The sequence below is a fragment of the Helianthus annuus genome, chromosome 2, assembly GCF_002127325.2.
Source record: "Helianthus annuus cultivar XRQ/B chromosome 2, HanXRQr2.0-SUNRISE, whole genome shotgun sequence".
In the NCBI taxonomy this organism is placed as follows: domain Eukaryota; kingdom Viridiplantae; phylum Streptophyta; class Magnoliopsida; order Asterales; family Asteraceae; genus Helianthus; species Helianthus annuus.
The window spans coordinates 172,132,018-172,148,269 of NC_035434.2; the positions used below are offsets into that span (position 1 = coordinate 172,132,018).

The window sequence follows — 16,252 nt, forward strand, 5'->3', positions numbered from 1 at the left end:
CGCCCTGGGAATGGTGACTTTAGGGTCATCTTATGTAATATTTCAAGAGGACATAAATAAGAAATACCCAATGCTACAAACAAATAAGAAGACATAAAAACTTAATCTTGTTTGTAATTTTCGATGATCTAGAAAAACATGTGAAGAACATGACATATTTGTTTTTATTATGTTATGTATAATCTTGTGGAGATGGTAATGCTAGAGTCATTTGTAATGTTATGAATGGGTAGAAACCGAAAACTCCTAGGCAAAAATTGGATTTAAATAACCACAACTTTCACCGATTGACTGATAACACTCTCAACTTTCGATTTGTACCACACTATTCCCAACTTTTAACGTATTTTCCTACAACACTCCCAAACTAACTAAACCCTAACCCAGTTAGTTTTTTTGTTGATATGGCACTTATTTAGTGACGTGGCACTTGTTTGATGACATGGCATTGGTTTCCTGACGTGGCATCTGAGTCAGCTAACTGGGTTAGAGTCCAGTTAGTTTGGGAGTGACAAAGGAAAATAAGTTGAAAATTGTGCGTGGTATGATAAAAATAAAAATTTGAGAATGTTGTCGGTTAATTAGTGAAAGTCAACGTTTTTTCAATCCAATATCCCTCTGATTTTAATGTATTTTTTTTTATTTTTTTATGCATTCATCTTGACTTAAAAAAAGTTAACTCAAAACAACCAATGAACCAAATAAGAATTCATGTATCAAGTCTAAATCAAACAAAATTTAAACATTTAGGACAGTCTAAATCAACCAAAATTTAAACTTTTAGGTCAATGTTTACAAGTAGTAAGGTTTGAAACTTCTAAAACTTACAAAGTACAATTATTAAAACATATAAGTACTAAAAGTTAGATATATTAATTAAAAGTTTAAATAAAACACACACTAATTTGACTAATAAATTCTTGAAAATGGATGACATCACCACCGCGTTTTTGCATTGATGTCAATTTAAACCGCTATTCTTTCTCTCTCTAAAACTCTCCTCTTTGTAATCGCTCGTTACTTATCTGTCTTTTCCCCAAATTCTCCATCATCAACAAGCCCTAAATCAACAACCCAACACAGGTAAACCTTCACTGCTGCTTTTGCATACTTTATTATTCATAAAAATTGTATCTTTTTCAGTTCTTGATGATGGGTTTCTTGTAATTTGATTAATTACAGTTGTATTGTTTAATTGCTGTTTAAAAATGGTATCTTTTGGAGTTCTTGATTCATAAAAATTGTATCTTTTTGAGTTCTTGATGATGGGTTTCTTGTAATTTGATTAATTACAGTTGTATTGTTTAATTGCTGTTTAAAAATGGTATCTTTTGGAGTTCTTGATTCATAAAAATGGTATTTTTCGGAGTTTTTGATGATGGGTTTCTACAGTTGTATTGTTCAGTTGGTGTATCTTCGGAGTTTTTGATGATGGGTTTATTGTAAATTAATTGGTTACGGTTGTATTGTTCAATTGGTGTTTAAAAGAAACAATTTGGTTTCTTGTTTAATATTTTATCACTGGATTTTCTTATTTGATGTTCAAGATGGTTGTTTGTTGGATGATTCTTTGAATTCTATTCAATTGGGGTTTAAGTTATTTGGTTTCTTGGAATAACTTTGTTTTTGGTTGTAATTTCGACACTGTGATGGTTACGGGTCATCGTTTTGGTGGTTTAATGGTGAGAATTTGTATAATTGTTTGTTTATGTTTGATGCATGTGTGTGAGATCTTTGATGGCTTGTTGATATGAAAGATTTATGAGTTAATTACTGTTTTCGTCCATGTGGTTTGTCAGAAATCACTATTTCAGTCCATTAGTTTAAAATTTGCGATTTCAGTCCCTGTGGTTTCGCTTTCGTAACCATTTAAGTCCACATTGTAACCATTTCAGTCCCTGTACTTACAGAATAAATGGATCGAAATGGTTATGAAAGTGAAACTACAGGGACTGAAATGGTTACGAAAGTGAAACCACAGGTACTGAAATCGCAATTTTTAAACTAATGGACTAAAATAGTGATTTTTGACAAACCACAAGGACGAAAACAGTAATTAACTCAAGATTTATTTTAGTGGGATTTTTATTTTTAAGTGTTAAAAATGTCGTAAATTTTTAAAAAATGTGCTTATTGATGGTGTGACTATTTGGCTGGGTTTAAAAAAGCGCGCCTGAGGCGCACTAAGGCGCAGCCTCTGGGGCTTTTTCGCTCAAGCGCCTTGTGTAATTACAAGAAACGCCCAAAAAGCGCAAATTTTAGGGTTTTTTTGGGGGCTTTTTGGCCTGAGGCGCACGCCTCATGTACCTGAGGCGTTTTAATGCAGAAAAATGTTGTACCTTGGGTTTTTTGACTTGTACATGTAAGTAAAACGGTATAAAAGCCTTCTTTATAGCTATATTTTGGTTAAAGGAAGCTAAAAACCTATGGGATATGTATGGAATATATAAAAAAAATTATATAAACATCTTGTGCCTCGGGTACGAAAAGCCCACCGCTTTTGTGCTTTGCGCTTCGCGCCTCAATTTTAGACCTCGTTGCTTTTGTGCGCCTCTAGCTTTTTAAAACCAAGCTATTTGGTTATTGCAACAAAACTGATCAATGATGGTTAGAGTGAAATTACTGTTTGTTAATTATAAAAATTATTTTACCCTTATTTGAACTGAGTATCTGATTCTTAATATCTCATCATCTCTTTTAATAGACTTCTCCGAAATATTTTTGTGAAGAAGGTTTCAAGAGTTCTGTTTTTTGCTTTACATCCTTACGTTCTATTCATGGAAACAATAGAGGATAATAAGTGGAATTTGGTTACATTTTTCATTTTAAAGTTGTGTATTGATTAATATGTTTTTTACATGTTTTGATGGTTACATAGGGATACGTGCCGCCACCTGGATACTTTATACGTTTGGTGAAACTAAGGGCTCAAGACGATTTAACTTTGACGAAGAGCGATAGGATGCGGAGGTGGTTGTGTTGCACTTGTCAAGTCGAAGAATCTTACCCTTCGAACGACAATGGCGTGGTAAAAAGCCACAATGATCATGTTGATGGTATGTTTAATACGACTATTATGTATGTAGGGGCCAATCAAACATTCATCTTTTTTTTTGAGTAAATTACGTTTTTGGCCCCTGTGGTTATATCACTTTTACTATATTAGCCCAAAATAAGAATTTTTAACATATCTGCCCCCATGGTCTCTAATCTCTATAACTAACCATTTTGGCCCCCATGATCTCTAGACTTAGGAGCCAAAATGGTTAGTTATAGAAACCATGGGGGCAAATATGTTAAAAATTCTTATTTTGAGCTAATATAGTAAAAGCGATATAACCACAGGGGCCAATAACGTAATTTACTCTTTTTTTATTAAAGCCCACCTAAATATTGAAATAACTTTATAAATATAAGCCACCTAACTACCCAAGTATGTGTCTAATGTCGGTCATACCAAATTCAGAGAAACAAATTCTTAATGACGAAATGCCTTTATAATTTGAAAAGACCAAAATACCCTTCTATTGGTCTATCGAAAAGCAACAGTTTGGTGTATTAATAAAACTTTAAACACTCATGTGTCGCTGTTTGATTTTGGCACATCTATAGCGGGCGAATAGCAGGACTTTAGGTTTTTTTTTTTTTTTTTTTTTTTTTTTTCTGCTTTAATATAAATAGCGGGATTTTATAGGTATAAAATAGCAGGATTTTAGGTTTTTTTGTTAAGCATACATATAAAATAGCATATAAAACAGCTTGTTTGGATATAATATACATATAAAATATTTCTAAAATTTTCTCATAGTGTGTCGCTAAACATAAAATAGCGCTTGCTATTTCATCGCTACGTAGCGTATAGGTAGCTTGTTGCCATCGCCCATCGTCCGCTATTCGCCATTAATAACTATGCGTTTTGTATTTGCATACGGTTCCTCACCTCAAGGTTTAAAAAAACGGAAATGAGTTTCGAGGCGTTTTCCCTTCGCCTCACGAGGCGTAAGCCTTGAGGCAAACTGAGGCGTAAGCCCAAGGCGGAGTTAAAAAATAAATATAAATATTATATATCTTACAAAAATAGTAATACTAACTAAATTTCATCATCAAATTCATCAAAATAATAAAAAAACACACATAAAAAAGACGACACAAAAACTCAAAACATCAAAAAAAAAAAAAAAATCAAAAAACCCAGAGGCGCACCTGAGGTGCCAGCCTTTTTAGCGCCTCGGCCCCTCTGAGCCGCACATACAGTATAAACCCCCTGAGGCGCGCCTCATAATCGTATTTTTGGCCGTTTCGCCTTGAGGCACGCCTCTACCGTTTTTTAAAATCATGCCTCACCTATTATGAGAGCTTCAATGATGCATTTTTTATCGGTCTTTATTTATATAAACTTTTCTAGATATTATAATAATGCTTTTTTTATCTACATATAATGTAGGACAGCAAAAGGACAGATCACAACCGAAAGAAAAATTCGATGCGCAAAAAGAAGTACCAACAATCGAAGTGCCTGCACTTTCGCTCGATGAACTGAAAGAAAAAACCGAGAATTTTGGATCAAAGGCGTTGATTGGTGAAGGTTCATACGGAAGGGTTTATTTTGCAGAATTAAATAATGGTAAAAGTGTGGCTGTGAAAAAGCTTGATGTCTCTACCGAGGCTGAATCCAATAACGAGTTTTTGAGTCAGGTAAACTTTATGTTTCTGCAAGTAAATAATCTGTTAAGTATCATCACTTATAAACATAATGATCGAATTGGGTTCGGTTCTGAACTGGATCACAAACCGGATACATATGAGGGTTTAGAGGTGGCATGATGGTTAGGCGGGTTAGGCAGTGTGTCAAACAGCTCTTAGTTTTTAACTTTTTATATTCTACACTTATTTTAGACCTATGCAGTTAATATCGGTGATATATCGGTTATATCGGTCATATCGGTCCCTTAGTAAAATATCGGTCAAAATATCGGTACTGATATTATCGGCGATATTGACCGATATTTGACCGATATTTGACCGATATAATCGATATTTGACCGATATAACCGATATATCACCGATATTTGACCAATATAACCGATATATCACTGATATATCACTGAATTATTGGTGTTAAATTGCTATATATGTAAATTCCGCATTATATTAAAGTTACCGATATCCCACCGATATCTCACCGAGATAACCTATATTTCAAATATCGGTCCTTGACCGATATCCGATATTTTACCGCATTAACGGCATAGTTTTAGACGAAAGACGATCAAAATCATACGGTGGTAAATAAGTCGAAATTGCCACCTGTACTCGGGTTTGTTATAATTTGAATATTTTTTAAACCTAAAGAAACATAATTTCAAGTAGGGATGCGATTTCTTCCCAAATACCCAAACCGTACCTGTACCCGTATGCCGTATCCGTACCGATTTTGGGTATTCGGGACATGCATCGGTACCTGGATTTATTAATTTCGGTATTCGGTATGGCTATGGGTAAAAAAGGGTACTGGTACCGGATTTTATATAGTACTAGTTTGTATTATGGTACTGGTTCGTATTATGGTACTTGTATCAGTTTTAACTATTTGGTACCCGTATTGTATTACTACTCGTACCAGGTCCAATATTACCTTATTTGGTACCGTACTCGTATCAGTTTTACCTATATGGTAACCGTGCGAGTACTCAAAAGATTAAAAAAACAAAGTGGTACCAAAGCAGGTACCGCGCCGAAATACCGATATCCGTACCGTATCATAATATTCGGTACCAGTATTTTTGGTTGTTACGGGTACTGTACCAATTCCATTCTAATTTCAAGGAGTTAATTACTGTTTTCGTCCATGTGGTTTATCAAAAATCACTATTTCAGTTAGTTTAAAAATTGCGATTTCAGTCCCTGTGGTTTCACTTTCGTAACCATTTCAGTCCACCTCGTAACCATTTCAGTCTCTGTACTTAACAGAATAATGGATTGAAATGGTTACGAAAGTGAAACCACAGGGACTGAAATGGTTACGAAAGTGAAACCACAAGGACTGAAATCGCAATTTTGAAACTAATGGACTGAATTAGTGATTTTTGACAAACCAAAGGGACGAAAACAGTAATTAACTCAATTTCAAGATAAGGAAAGTTCTGGTTTGTACCCGGCCAACCTGATTGAAAAATGGGCTATAATAAAATTTAGAACCAATCATAGTGCGGTTCGGGTTCCTGTTTGGGACTTTGGTTTTGTCGGTCCTGTTTAAAAAAAAAAAAACAGAATTTAACTTCCATTCTTGTTCAAGGTTTCAATGGTCTCAAAACTGAAGCACGAAAACTTTGTCGAGCTGTGCGGTTATTGTGTGGAAGGTAACACACGTGTTTTGGCTTATGAATTTGCAACAATGGGATCTCTACATGACATATTACACGGTATGCAAACACTTATTTTGTTTTAGAGTAAAATGCACGGATAGTCCCCGTGGTTTGATGAAATTTCACCTTTAGTCCCCAACTTTTCAGAATTACACTCTTAGTCCCTGTAGTTTGACAAGTTGTTACTTGGATAGTCCCTAAAGCGGATGAAGGTTACTCGGATAGTCCCTGTGGTTTGACAAGTTGTTACTTGGATAGTCCTTGTCATTTCACACTCACTTAACCAGAAAAACTATCCTCCATCCGCCTTGGGGACTATCCGAGTAACTTGTCAAACCACAGGGACTAAGAGTGTAATTTTGAAAAGTTGGGGACTAAAGGTGAAATTTCACCAAACCACAAGGACTATCCGTGCATTTTACTCTTTGTTTTATTTTGAGTAAAATGCCATTTTCATCTCTGAGGTTTGGTCAGTGTTGCGACTTTCGTCCAAAGGTTTGTTTTTCCACACCTGGATCCAAAAGGTTTGAAATCTTGCCGTTTTCATCCGGCTCGTTAACTCCATCCATTTTTCTCCGTTAAGTCAAGGGTATTTCCAATTCACAAAAAAAAGACAAAAATACCCCCGACTTAACAAAAAAGACAAAAATACCCTTGACTTAATCTCAAAAAAATGGATGGAGTTAACGAGCCGAATGTAAATGGCAAGATTTCAACCCTTCTGGATCCAGACGCGGAAAAACAAACTTTTGAACGAAAGTCGCAAAACTGGCCAAACCTCAGGGACGAAAATGGCATTTACTCTTTAATTTTTTTTATCTGGTTTCATGGGTTTCTTAATCTTTATCTTTATGTAAACATATAGGAAGAAAGGGTGTGCAAGGAGCACAACCGGGGCCTGTGTTAGATTGGATGCAAAGAGTACGGATTGCCGTCGATGCGGCAAAGGGACTTGATTATTTGCATGAAAAGGTCCAACCTTCGATAATTCATAGGGATATTAGGTCTAGCAACGTGCTATTATTTGAGGATCTTAGAGCCAAGATTGCCGATTTTAATATTTCAAATCAAGCTCCCGATATGGCTGCTCGTTTGCATTCTACTCGTGTTTTGGGCACTTTTGGCTATCATGCACCGGAGTAAGATTCTAAACCCGTAGATAACTATTCTTTTTTATTTGAAGAAACTTGCTATCTAATGTTTATTCGAAATTTTTATGTAGATATGCAATGACGGGACAGCTGACGCAAAAAAGTGACGTGTATAGCTTTGGGGTAGTTTTGCTTGAGCTTTTAACTGGTCGGAAACCCGTTGATCACACAATGCCACGTGGACAACAAAGCCTTGTCACTTGGGTGAGCCTCTTTTTGATCATTTGTTTCGACACTTTCAATATCACGGGTCTTCAGGGAAACCTGGGTTGGATCCTTGAGCCAAACGGGTTTTACCGGTAGTTTCACCGTCGTGCCTACGGGCGGGTGGGTTACCGGGTTTTCCCCGGAATTGGTGGTGGACTCAGGTTACTCTCGGAGTACTCCGTTTGTCCAGTGGGTGCCCCGAGAGTGCTCAAGATTGATTCTGTTGGCCGTTCAAAAAAATATCACGGGTCTCTTTAGTTGATTATGTACATGAAACAATTCAACAATGACGGGCCCACAAAATGGAAATCGAGCATAATGAGAAATAATATAATGTATAAATAAGCGGAATTTATTTATTCTTGTTTCTTCTACATGTAGGCGACACCTAGGCTAAGCGAAGACAAGGTTAAACAATGTGTTGATCCGAGGCTCAAGGGAGAGTACCCTCCGAAAGCAGTCGCAAAGGTCTATCTCTTTCCAAAACTATAATAATATTTCAATATTGTCCATGGACTTTATATTTGCATGATTAAATCATTAAATCTATTGTTAAAAGTCCCTTATATTAAAAAAATATCCTTAAGGACTTTCGCTGATTAAATTCTTGGCCTGCTAAAATTAATGAAAAAGTCCTTTCTAAATATTTTGGAGAGTTAAATGCCATCTTGGTCCCTGTGGTTTGGGCCATTTTGCCAGTTTAGTCCAAAGGTTTCATTTTTCGCCTGTGGGTCCAAAAAGATTTCACCGTTGCCATTTTAGTCCACTGGGTTAACTTCATCCATTTTTTCTATTAACAAGAAGGGCAATTCGATCATTTTATATGTAATTCTGTTAACCAGAAGGGTAATTCGGTCATATAAAATGACCGATTGCCCTTCTCGTTAACAGAAAAAATAGATGAAGTTAACCCAGTGGATTAAACTGGCAACGATGAAACCCTTTCGGACCTGCAGGCGAAAAATGAAACCTTTGGACTAAACTGGCAAAATGGCCCAAACCACAGGGACCAAGATGGCATTTAACTCTATTTTGGAACTTAGATCATTTGAAATAGAAGAACCTTTTTGTTAGTTTTTTTTTTTTTTTTTTTTTTTTTTTTTTTTTTTTCTAAAAAGTTGAAGGATTTAGTCATGCAAACAAGGAGTTCTTTTAAATATAATACCAGCCAGGGATTTTGTTATTATATTTTAAAGTTGACGGATTTAATAATTATAACTTAGCGAAAATATTTAGGGATTTGTCAACAATTTCATTTCCACAAAGTCCTTTTTTGCATCATTAAATCCATATATTAGCATAAAGTTTTTTTTTTTAATATGTTTTTAACATAATATGTTTAATCATTAACTAACGAACCAACTAACTAACTAACTGACTGACGGCATCTGTTTTGTTGATCTAGCTGGCGGCTGTGGCGGCCTTATGCGTGCAATATGAGTCTGAGTTTAGGCCTAATATGAGCATTGTCGTGAAAGCTCTTCAACCGCTGTTGAGGGCTCCTGCACCAGCCGCGCCAGAAGTATAATGTAAAAAGCATGAAGAAAAATAAGCGAACTTGTTGTGACCGTTGATCTCCTCTGCAGCTTTATGATCGTGACCGTAGATTCTAGTTTTATCCAGGCATATATATGTTTTTGTTTGAGAATATGGATGGGTGCCTATGTTCAAAGTGGTCTGTATTATATATCTTTGGTTTGTCAAGATTTGTTTAATAATTTAAACCTGCTTATTGTCTACACATTTGTTTTCTTTCTATTTCTATTTGCTTAGAAAATACCAACTTTGTTTAATGACAATTACCTTAGTTTTGCTATCGGTGCTATCGGTGGAATTCACTAAGTATGATGATGAAGCAGGGCAGACCCGTAGGGGGTGTGGGGTGGGCGACGGCATAAGGCCCAAACCATCCGAGGGCTCAAATCTTTTTAATTTTGTATAGAATTTAGGTTGTATAAGATATAATATATATGCACTGAATCGAGAGGTAACATAAATGAGCACTTGTACTAGTGGTTACTGTCTTGCTTAAACAAGGAGACCTGGGTTCTAATCCTGGCGTCTTCAAATTCTTTATTTTAGTTTTTTTTTTGTTAATGACATTTAATGCTTAATTTTGTCAAATGCAGCTTTCTCTTTTATTAATAAATTACTTTCTAAATTTAGCTAAAAATAACTATTTAAATTACATTCACATAAATTTTAGTGATTGATGAGTTCATATGTTTTTTTTGAACGACCAACTAAATCACAGGATAAGTATCCTGGGATGTCCTCAATCAAGCAAATGCATCCCCTCCTCCATAACGGTCAGAGTTGGATGCATACCCGAGCCACCAAGCCACCATCGTCTGAAGGCCCACTGCGGTAAAACCCGGTTTGGTTCGGTTTCGAACCGGCAAAAAATGTCCTTTAGGTTTGTGTCAACTTGCCCGTTTCAGCCTTAATATCAAAATGCTCTCACATAGAATGCACATGTCTTGATTTAACTCCAAAAACAAACGAAGTCACCTATTAAGTGTTAAATTTCTTACAAAACATTAAGGAAGACCAACATGATTTTTAAACATTAAGGTTGAAATTTGCAGGTTGGCACAAACCTAAATAAAGGGGTGTGTTTTTTTTTTTGTTTTTTTTTTTTTTTTTTGTTTTGTAATTTTGTCTTAATTGAAGGGTATGGTACAATCAAGTTTCATATTTATCAAAATTCTACTTGATTTCAATGACATTGATTCCGTATTCCCACATTTTAAAATTGAACATTGAACACTCCAAAGGTTGGTAGTTTTCTCACAGTTGAGCTCACTTTTGTAGACAAATACTCTAGAAATTGTAACATGGTTCTATGGATAAAGTTAAAAGATAAACTCCTATTTTAGTCTTTATGGTTTGACACAAATACATGTGCTTTGCACTTTGTAACATATTTAATCTTCAACCAACAAATAAAAGGTTTTAGTAGGTCTAAGTTAGGGACAAAATATGCTAAAAAGTGCAAACCATAAGAACCATCCATGTATTTTTGGAAAAAAACCCGAGAATTAAATACGTTACAAATTGCAAATCATATGGACTATCTGTGTACTTTTAGGAAACGACAGAGCAAATTCAAAATTTTGGTAAACCAACGAACATCGTGTAGTTTACTAAAAAAATTGTGAAGACTTATGATTTACGAGTCTTTGACTTCACCAACTTTTATCCCTTTAAGGTTTTTTTTATTATCATCATTATATTTTTTGCTTCACACAATATATATTCATGCAATTCGGTTTGGAAAAAATATCTAATATGTACAAATTGCCAAGACTTAAATAGTCGTCCAATATGGGACATATAATTTAGTCCACACTCCACACAAATTGTCAACACAAGTGGGACATGAAAATCAAAAGAAAGTCAACTTATTTGAAAATATCAACACATACTCTAAACTTAAAGTGTCTATAAAGCTAGGCATATATGTTGATATATCCATTACAAAAGATCAACGCGATTTTATACCGCATAATGGGAGATAATATTTGCCATAAACCTTTCATTCGTCGTGTTTTCTTTGTTATTTCTTTAGTCCTTGTGTTTGTATGGTTTAAGACTACAACCGCTACTTCACTTAGCCACCAAGCTGATAATTATAAGTGCATCGATAAAGAGAGACATGCTCTTCTTCATTTCAAATCATACATTCATCAAGACCCTGACGGCCTTCTCTCTATAGGGGTGTTCACGAGCCGATCCGATCTGATCGAGAGTCTGCTCGTGCTCGGATTGAATTACAACCGATCCGATCCGATCGGATCAAATTTGCAAAACCGAGCACAAAAGTGATGCTCATGATCGGATTGAATTTGAATCGAGTGGATCGTTTTCGCTCGGTTTTTCTCAAATCCTAACTAAAATCGAGCGGATCGTAGTTTTACATCAAGCCTTGGGCTAGTAAGTTGGCTATATAATTTTTGGGCTAGATTTTGATATTAACTATTAAGTTGGGCTAGTATATATTTTGAGCATTTAATTTTTTTTGGGCTAGTATATTTTTTGGGCTTTTAATCTTTAAAATCTATAATATATATATATATATATATATATATATATATATATATTATTAATAAAAATAATTCGAGCGAAACCGAGCGATCGTCGAGCGATCCTCGATCGTCGAGCAGTTTGGACAGCTGGTCATGTCACAATTCTTGATTTGAGCGTTGGACTTCTAAGAGGTAAGATTAGCCCTTCGTTGCTTAACTTAAGCTACTTGAATCATCTTGACCTTTACGGAAATTTTTTCAATGGAACCATTCCCATGTTCATTGGTTCCATGACGCGTTTAAAGTATCTTGACCTTTCCAACAATAATTTTACGGGAACCGTACCCATGTTCATTGGTTCCATGACTCAGTTAAGGTATCTTTACCTTGGTTTGAATGATTTTATTGGAACAATTCCTTCGGAATTTCAAAACCTCACGAACTTGCAAGAGCTTTCACTTGAATCTCTCAATGGTTGTACAATTGAGAATCTAGATTGGTTGTCTCATTTGGAGGGCCTTGATATGTCAAGTACTTCCTTGGGCAAGGTAGATAACTCGGTAAATGAGATTCTAAGTCTTAAAAAGTTGTTATACTTAAGTTTAGACAGTGGCGGACTTATAGTACAAATAGGGGTAGCACGGGCTACCCCTCAACCCCGTCTTCGTAGAGTAAAAATACCCCTTAACTCCATTTTCGTAATGTAAAAATACATCTCAACTCCGTTCCTGTTATATAAAGGATACCCCTGAGCCTAAAATAAAATTAGGATATCTTTAACTTTTTGGGTTAGTTCCGCCACTGAGTTTAGATGGATGTGACCTCTCACAAGTCAAGCATCCATACACTTATTCATCTAACAACTCTTTCTATTGTTACCCTTTCGTTCATAGAAAACAATCTCAACTCGTCCATGTATCATTGGTTGTTCCCGTTAACAAGCAATAGACTTGTACATCTTTATCTCTCTCGCAACAAGTTGGATAATATTCCAAAATATCTTGGAAATCTCTGTAGTTTGACGTCTTTGTATTTTGATAGAAACTCTGTGCCTGTCAAATTTCCTATTTTTTTAAACCACTTGTCCGGATGCACATCGCTTATGTTACGACGATTGTATGCTTCAAGTAGCCATTTCACAGGGTCATTGTCCAATGATATCCAAAAGTTTTCATCCCTACAATCTTTAGACCTTTCTAACAATCAGTTGAATGGAACAATAAGTATTTGATCAACCTCGAGGTCTTGTATCTATACAACAATAGCTTCTCAGGAGAACTGCCCTCGTGTTTAAAGAATTGCGCCGAGCTAATGTTTTTAGAATTGGGGGCCAACAAGTTTTCTGGTTACGTACCGTTTTGGATAGGGGAAAGCTTATCGGAGTTGTATGCGCTTAGCCTAACATCAAATAACTTCTTTGGAACCATCCCTTCACAATTATGTCAATTAGCAAACTTACAAATTCTAGACTTGTCAACGAACAATCTCAACGGAGCCATCCCTTCATGTCTCAATAATATCACTTCGATGGGTCGAGATGGATTCCCACATCAGAATGTGCACTATTTTGACTTTACCTTCATCGATAGAAGTGAGTATGTTGATCGTGCCATGATCAAGTGGCAAGGAAGTTTACATGAATTTAGCAAGACTCTAGGATTTTTGAAGATTATCAATTTATCAAGGAGTTAAATGCCATTTTAGTCCCTGTGGTTTGGGCCATTTTGCCAGTTTAGTCCAAATGTTTCATTTTTCACCTGTGGGTCCAAAAAGGTTTCACAGTTGCCATTTTAGTCCACTAGGTTAACTTCATCAATTTTTTCTGTTAACGAGAAGGCCAGTTCGGTCATTTTATATGGTTGAATTGCCCTTTTAGTTAACAGAATTATATATAAAATGACCGAATTGGCCTTCTCGTTAACAGAAAAAATGGATGAAGTTAACCCAGTGGACTAAAATGGCAACTGTGAAACCTTTTTGGACCCACAGGTTAAAAATGAAACCTTTGGACTAAACTGGCAAAATAGCCCAAACCACAGGGACTAAAATGGCATTTAACTCATTTATCAAGCAACAATCTAACAGGAAAAATCCCTGATGAACTAACGGATCTCAAGAAACTGATTGCACTCGACCTGTCAATGAATGCTTTGGTTGGAGAGATTCCAACGAATATTGGTCAGATGAAAGAACTTCTAATTTTGGATCTATCCAGAAACAATCTTTCAGGAAGAATACCATCCAGCATGTCTCACATGACCTTATTAAACTATCTAGACGTGTCGTATAACAACTTGTCAGGAAGAATTCCATCTGGCACTCAACTCCAGTCCTTTGAACCTTCAAGGTACATCGGAAATGCAGGATTATGTGGACTTCCCTTGTCCAAATATTGTCCAGGAGACAAAGAATTAGAAGGTCCACTCGTCACTCGTGAAAATATGGATGATGGGGAAGGCATAGATGATCTTCAAAGATGGTTTTATATTGGAGGGGCCACTGGTTTTGCTACCGGATTTTGGATGGCATGTATTGCTTTACTTGTCAATCGCCGTGCGAGACATGCTTTGTTTCATTTTCTGAATAGCTTGGAAAATTGGGTTTATGTAAAGGTCATGGTGTTTATTGCAAAGATGGTTGCACATCCATAGTTGTTTGTTGTATTTAATCCTTGTTTTAAGTCCATTCTATAAATAAAATACCACCAATACACTAGGTGGCCATTTCCTTTTGTCATGTCAGATAGGAGATTACATTAGTTCTAAATATTTACATGATTTCATGACTATTATTAAGGAACTGTCTTACATTTTTTTAATGTAACATAGATGTGAACAACCTAAATAGACTCCTAGTAACATGAAACACATACCAGAACCTCTAATTTAACACTAAATGAACTTCTTAAATGCAAAAAGATGACTGAATTTGCTGACTATAAGAACACCCGTAGTGGGGGAAAAATTTTGGCGTTTTATGCCAAAACCACGCCCCTCCACGCCCCCAAACCATCCCATGGGCGTTTTTCTCAAAAAAAAAAAATTGTTTTGCCGTTGTTTTTTCCACGACATGTTCATTTTGTGTTGGCCAATGACTGTGCATTCCTTTTTGTTTGGCCAATAACAATTTTTGATGGTTTTTTTTATTACACCCCTTTTAACATAATGCCCACATCCCCACTACACCCATTTTAGAAAAACGCCCCATATTGAGTTATATTTATAATATTCGTTTTGTTTTTTACTTAAAAGATTAAAATGCCAAAATCGTCACAGAAGTTTGGGCACTTTTGTGTATTACATGCAAAATAAGATTTTTTTTTATAACTGGGCCATTAAGGTTTGAACTTTCCTGTCATTTTCATTCAAATGACTAACTCAGTTAAAATGTATCATTAACTTAGAGACGATTTTAACAATTTACCTATTTATGTATTGTTTAATTTTTTTTAATTATTTTGTTTTTTATTTTAGTTTGGACTTGGGAGCCTTGGTCAGATTTGGGCCTGCTATGGGCTGTACCTTTTATTTGTTACCGTAATGTGGGCTTAGTGATGATGGACTTCACTAATTTGGGTTGACTGGATAATTGTTCTAGTTTGAGCGAGAGGTGCACAAATCAAGTAATTTTAACGAAGGTTGGAGAACTCGCTAGCCGCAAGTCGGCCGGTGAGGTGGGAACTAGCGACTACTAGGGATTAATCGGATCGGGTTTTTTATATGTAATTTTAAGTTTTATATATACATATACACATTTTTATAGATAAATATTTAAGTAGCTAAGTTTTAACTCTTACTCAACTCATTTTTTAAGTATACAAGATTAACTGTTGGAATTCACATGGTTTGGTTGAAAACTTGCCTGAATTTAGAGGTTTTGGCCGGAATATACAGGTTTTTTTCTGGAACTTGGCTGGAATCGTCGATTTTTGGCCAGCCGACTAGAGCCGATTAGCGATTAATGGACTGATTAACGAAAAATTATTCAGTTACTGGCCTACTAGCGATTATTCGCCGACTAGTCACGATTTTTACAACACTGATTTTAATAATCGGTTTCGATTATGAAACGGGTTTCGGTTTCTCGTTTTAAGGGTTGGTACCGGTTATTGCTATAACCAGTTCGGTTCCGGTTCTGGTTACTTGACCAAAAAAACCATACCCTATCTGCCTGATTCGTGTGGGGTTCGGTTCTGGTTCTTAAGAAACCGGGTATTAAAATACCCTATTTTTGGGTTTTTCTACCCTATTTTCATTTTTCAAGTTTGTTATGACCCAATTTTCAGGTTTTTAATACTCCATTACGTTTTTATTACCCTATTTTTACGTCTTTTTGTTTATTAGTATTAAACATGCATTGTATAATGTAAAAAAATAAAATAAATGCACTAACAAAAATTTAAAAGATAGATATTAAAATCATGTATCGGGTATAGCCGGGTATAATCGGTTCCCGTTCTTGCCCGGTTTGGATATTAATCGAGCATGATCGGTTCCGGTTC

At 35.7% G+C, this 16,252-nt stretch overlaps 2 protein-coding genes across 2 annotated transcripts; both read left to right on the forward strand.

The window, feature by feature from the left end:
- The first annotated feature begins 933 nt into the window (after positions 1 to 933).
- On the forward strand, positions 934 to 9,519 carry LOC110927239 (PTI1-like tyrosine-protein kinase 3). Its single transcript, XM_022170889.2, has 8 exons — positions 934 to 1,083; positions 2,879 to 3,056; positions 4,445 to 4,695; positions 6,296 to 6,422; positions 7,231 to 7,504; positions 7,588 to 7,720; positions 8,105 to 8,191; positions 9,129 to 9,519. The coding sequence occupies exons 2-8, from the start codon at positions 2,963 to 2,965 to the stop codon at positions 9,249 to 9,251; spliced, it is 1,089 nt and encodes a 362-aa protein (XP_022026581.1). The 5' UTR covers positions 934 to 1,083; positions 2,879 to 2,962; the 3' UTR covers positions 9,252 to 9,519.
- Positions 9,520 to 12,041: 2,522 nt separating this feature from the next.
- On the forward strand, positions 12,042 to 14,402 carry LOC110900928 (LRR receptor-like serine/threonine-protein kinase GSO2). The gene is made up of 2 exons (XM_022147787.1): positions 12,042 to 12,282; positions 13,837 to 14,402. The coding sequence occupies exons 1-2, from the start codon at positions 12,042 to 12,044 to the stop codon at positions 14,400 to 14,402; spliced, it is 807 nt and encodes a 268-aa protein (XP_022003479.1).
- Positions 14,403 to 16,252: the final 1,850 nt, after the last annotated feature.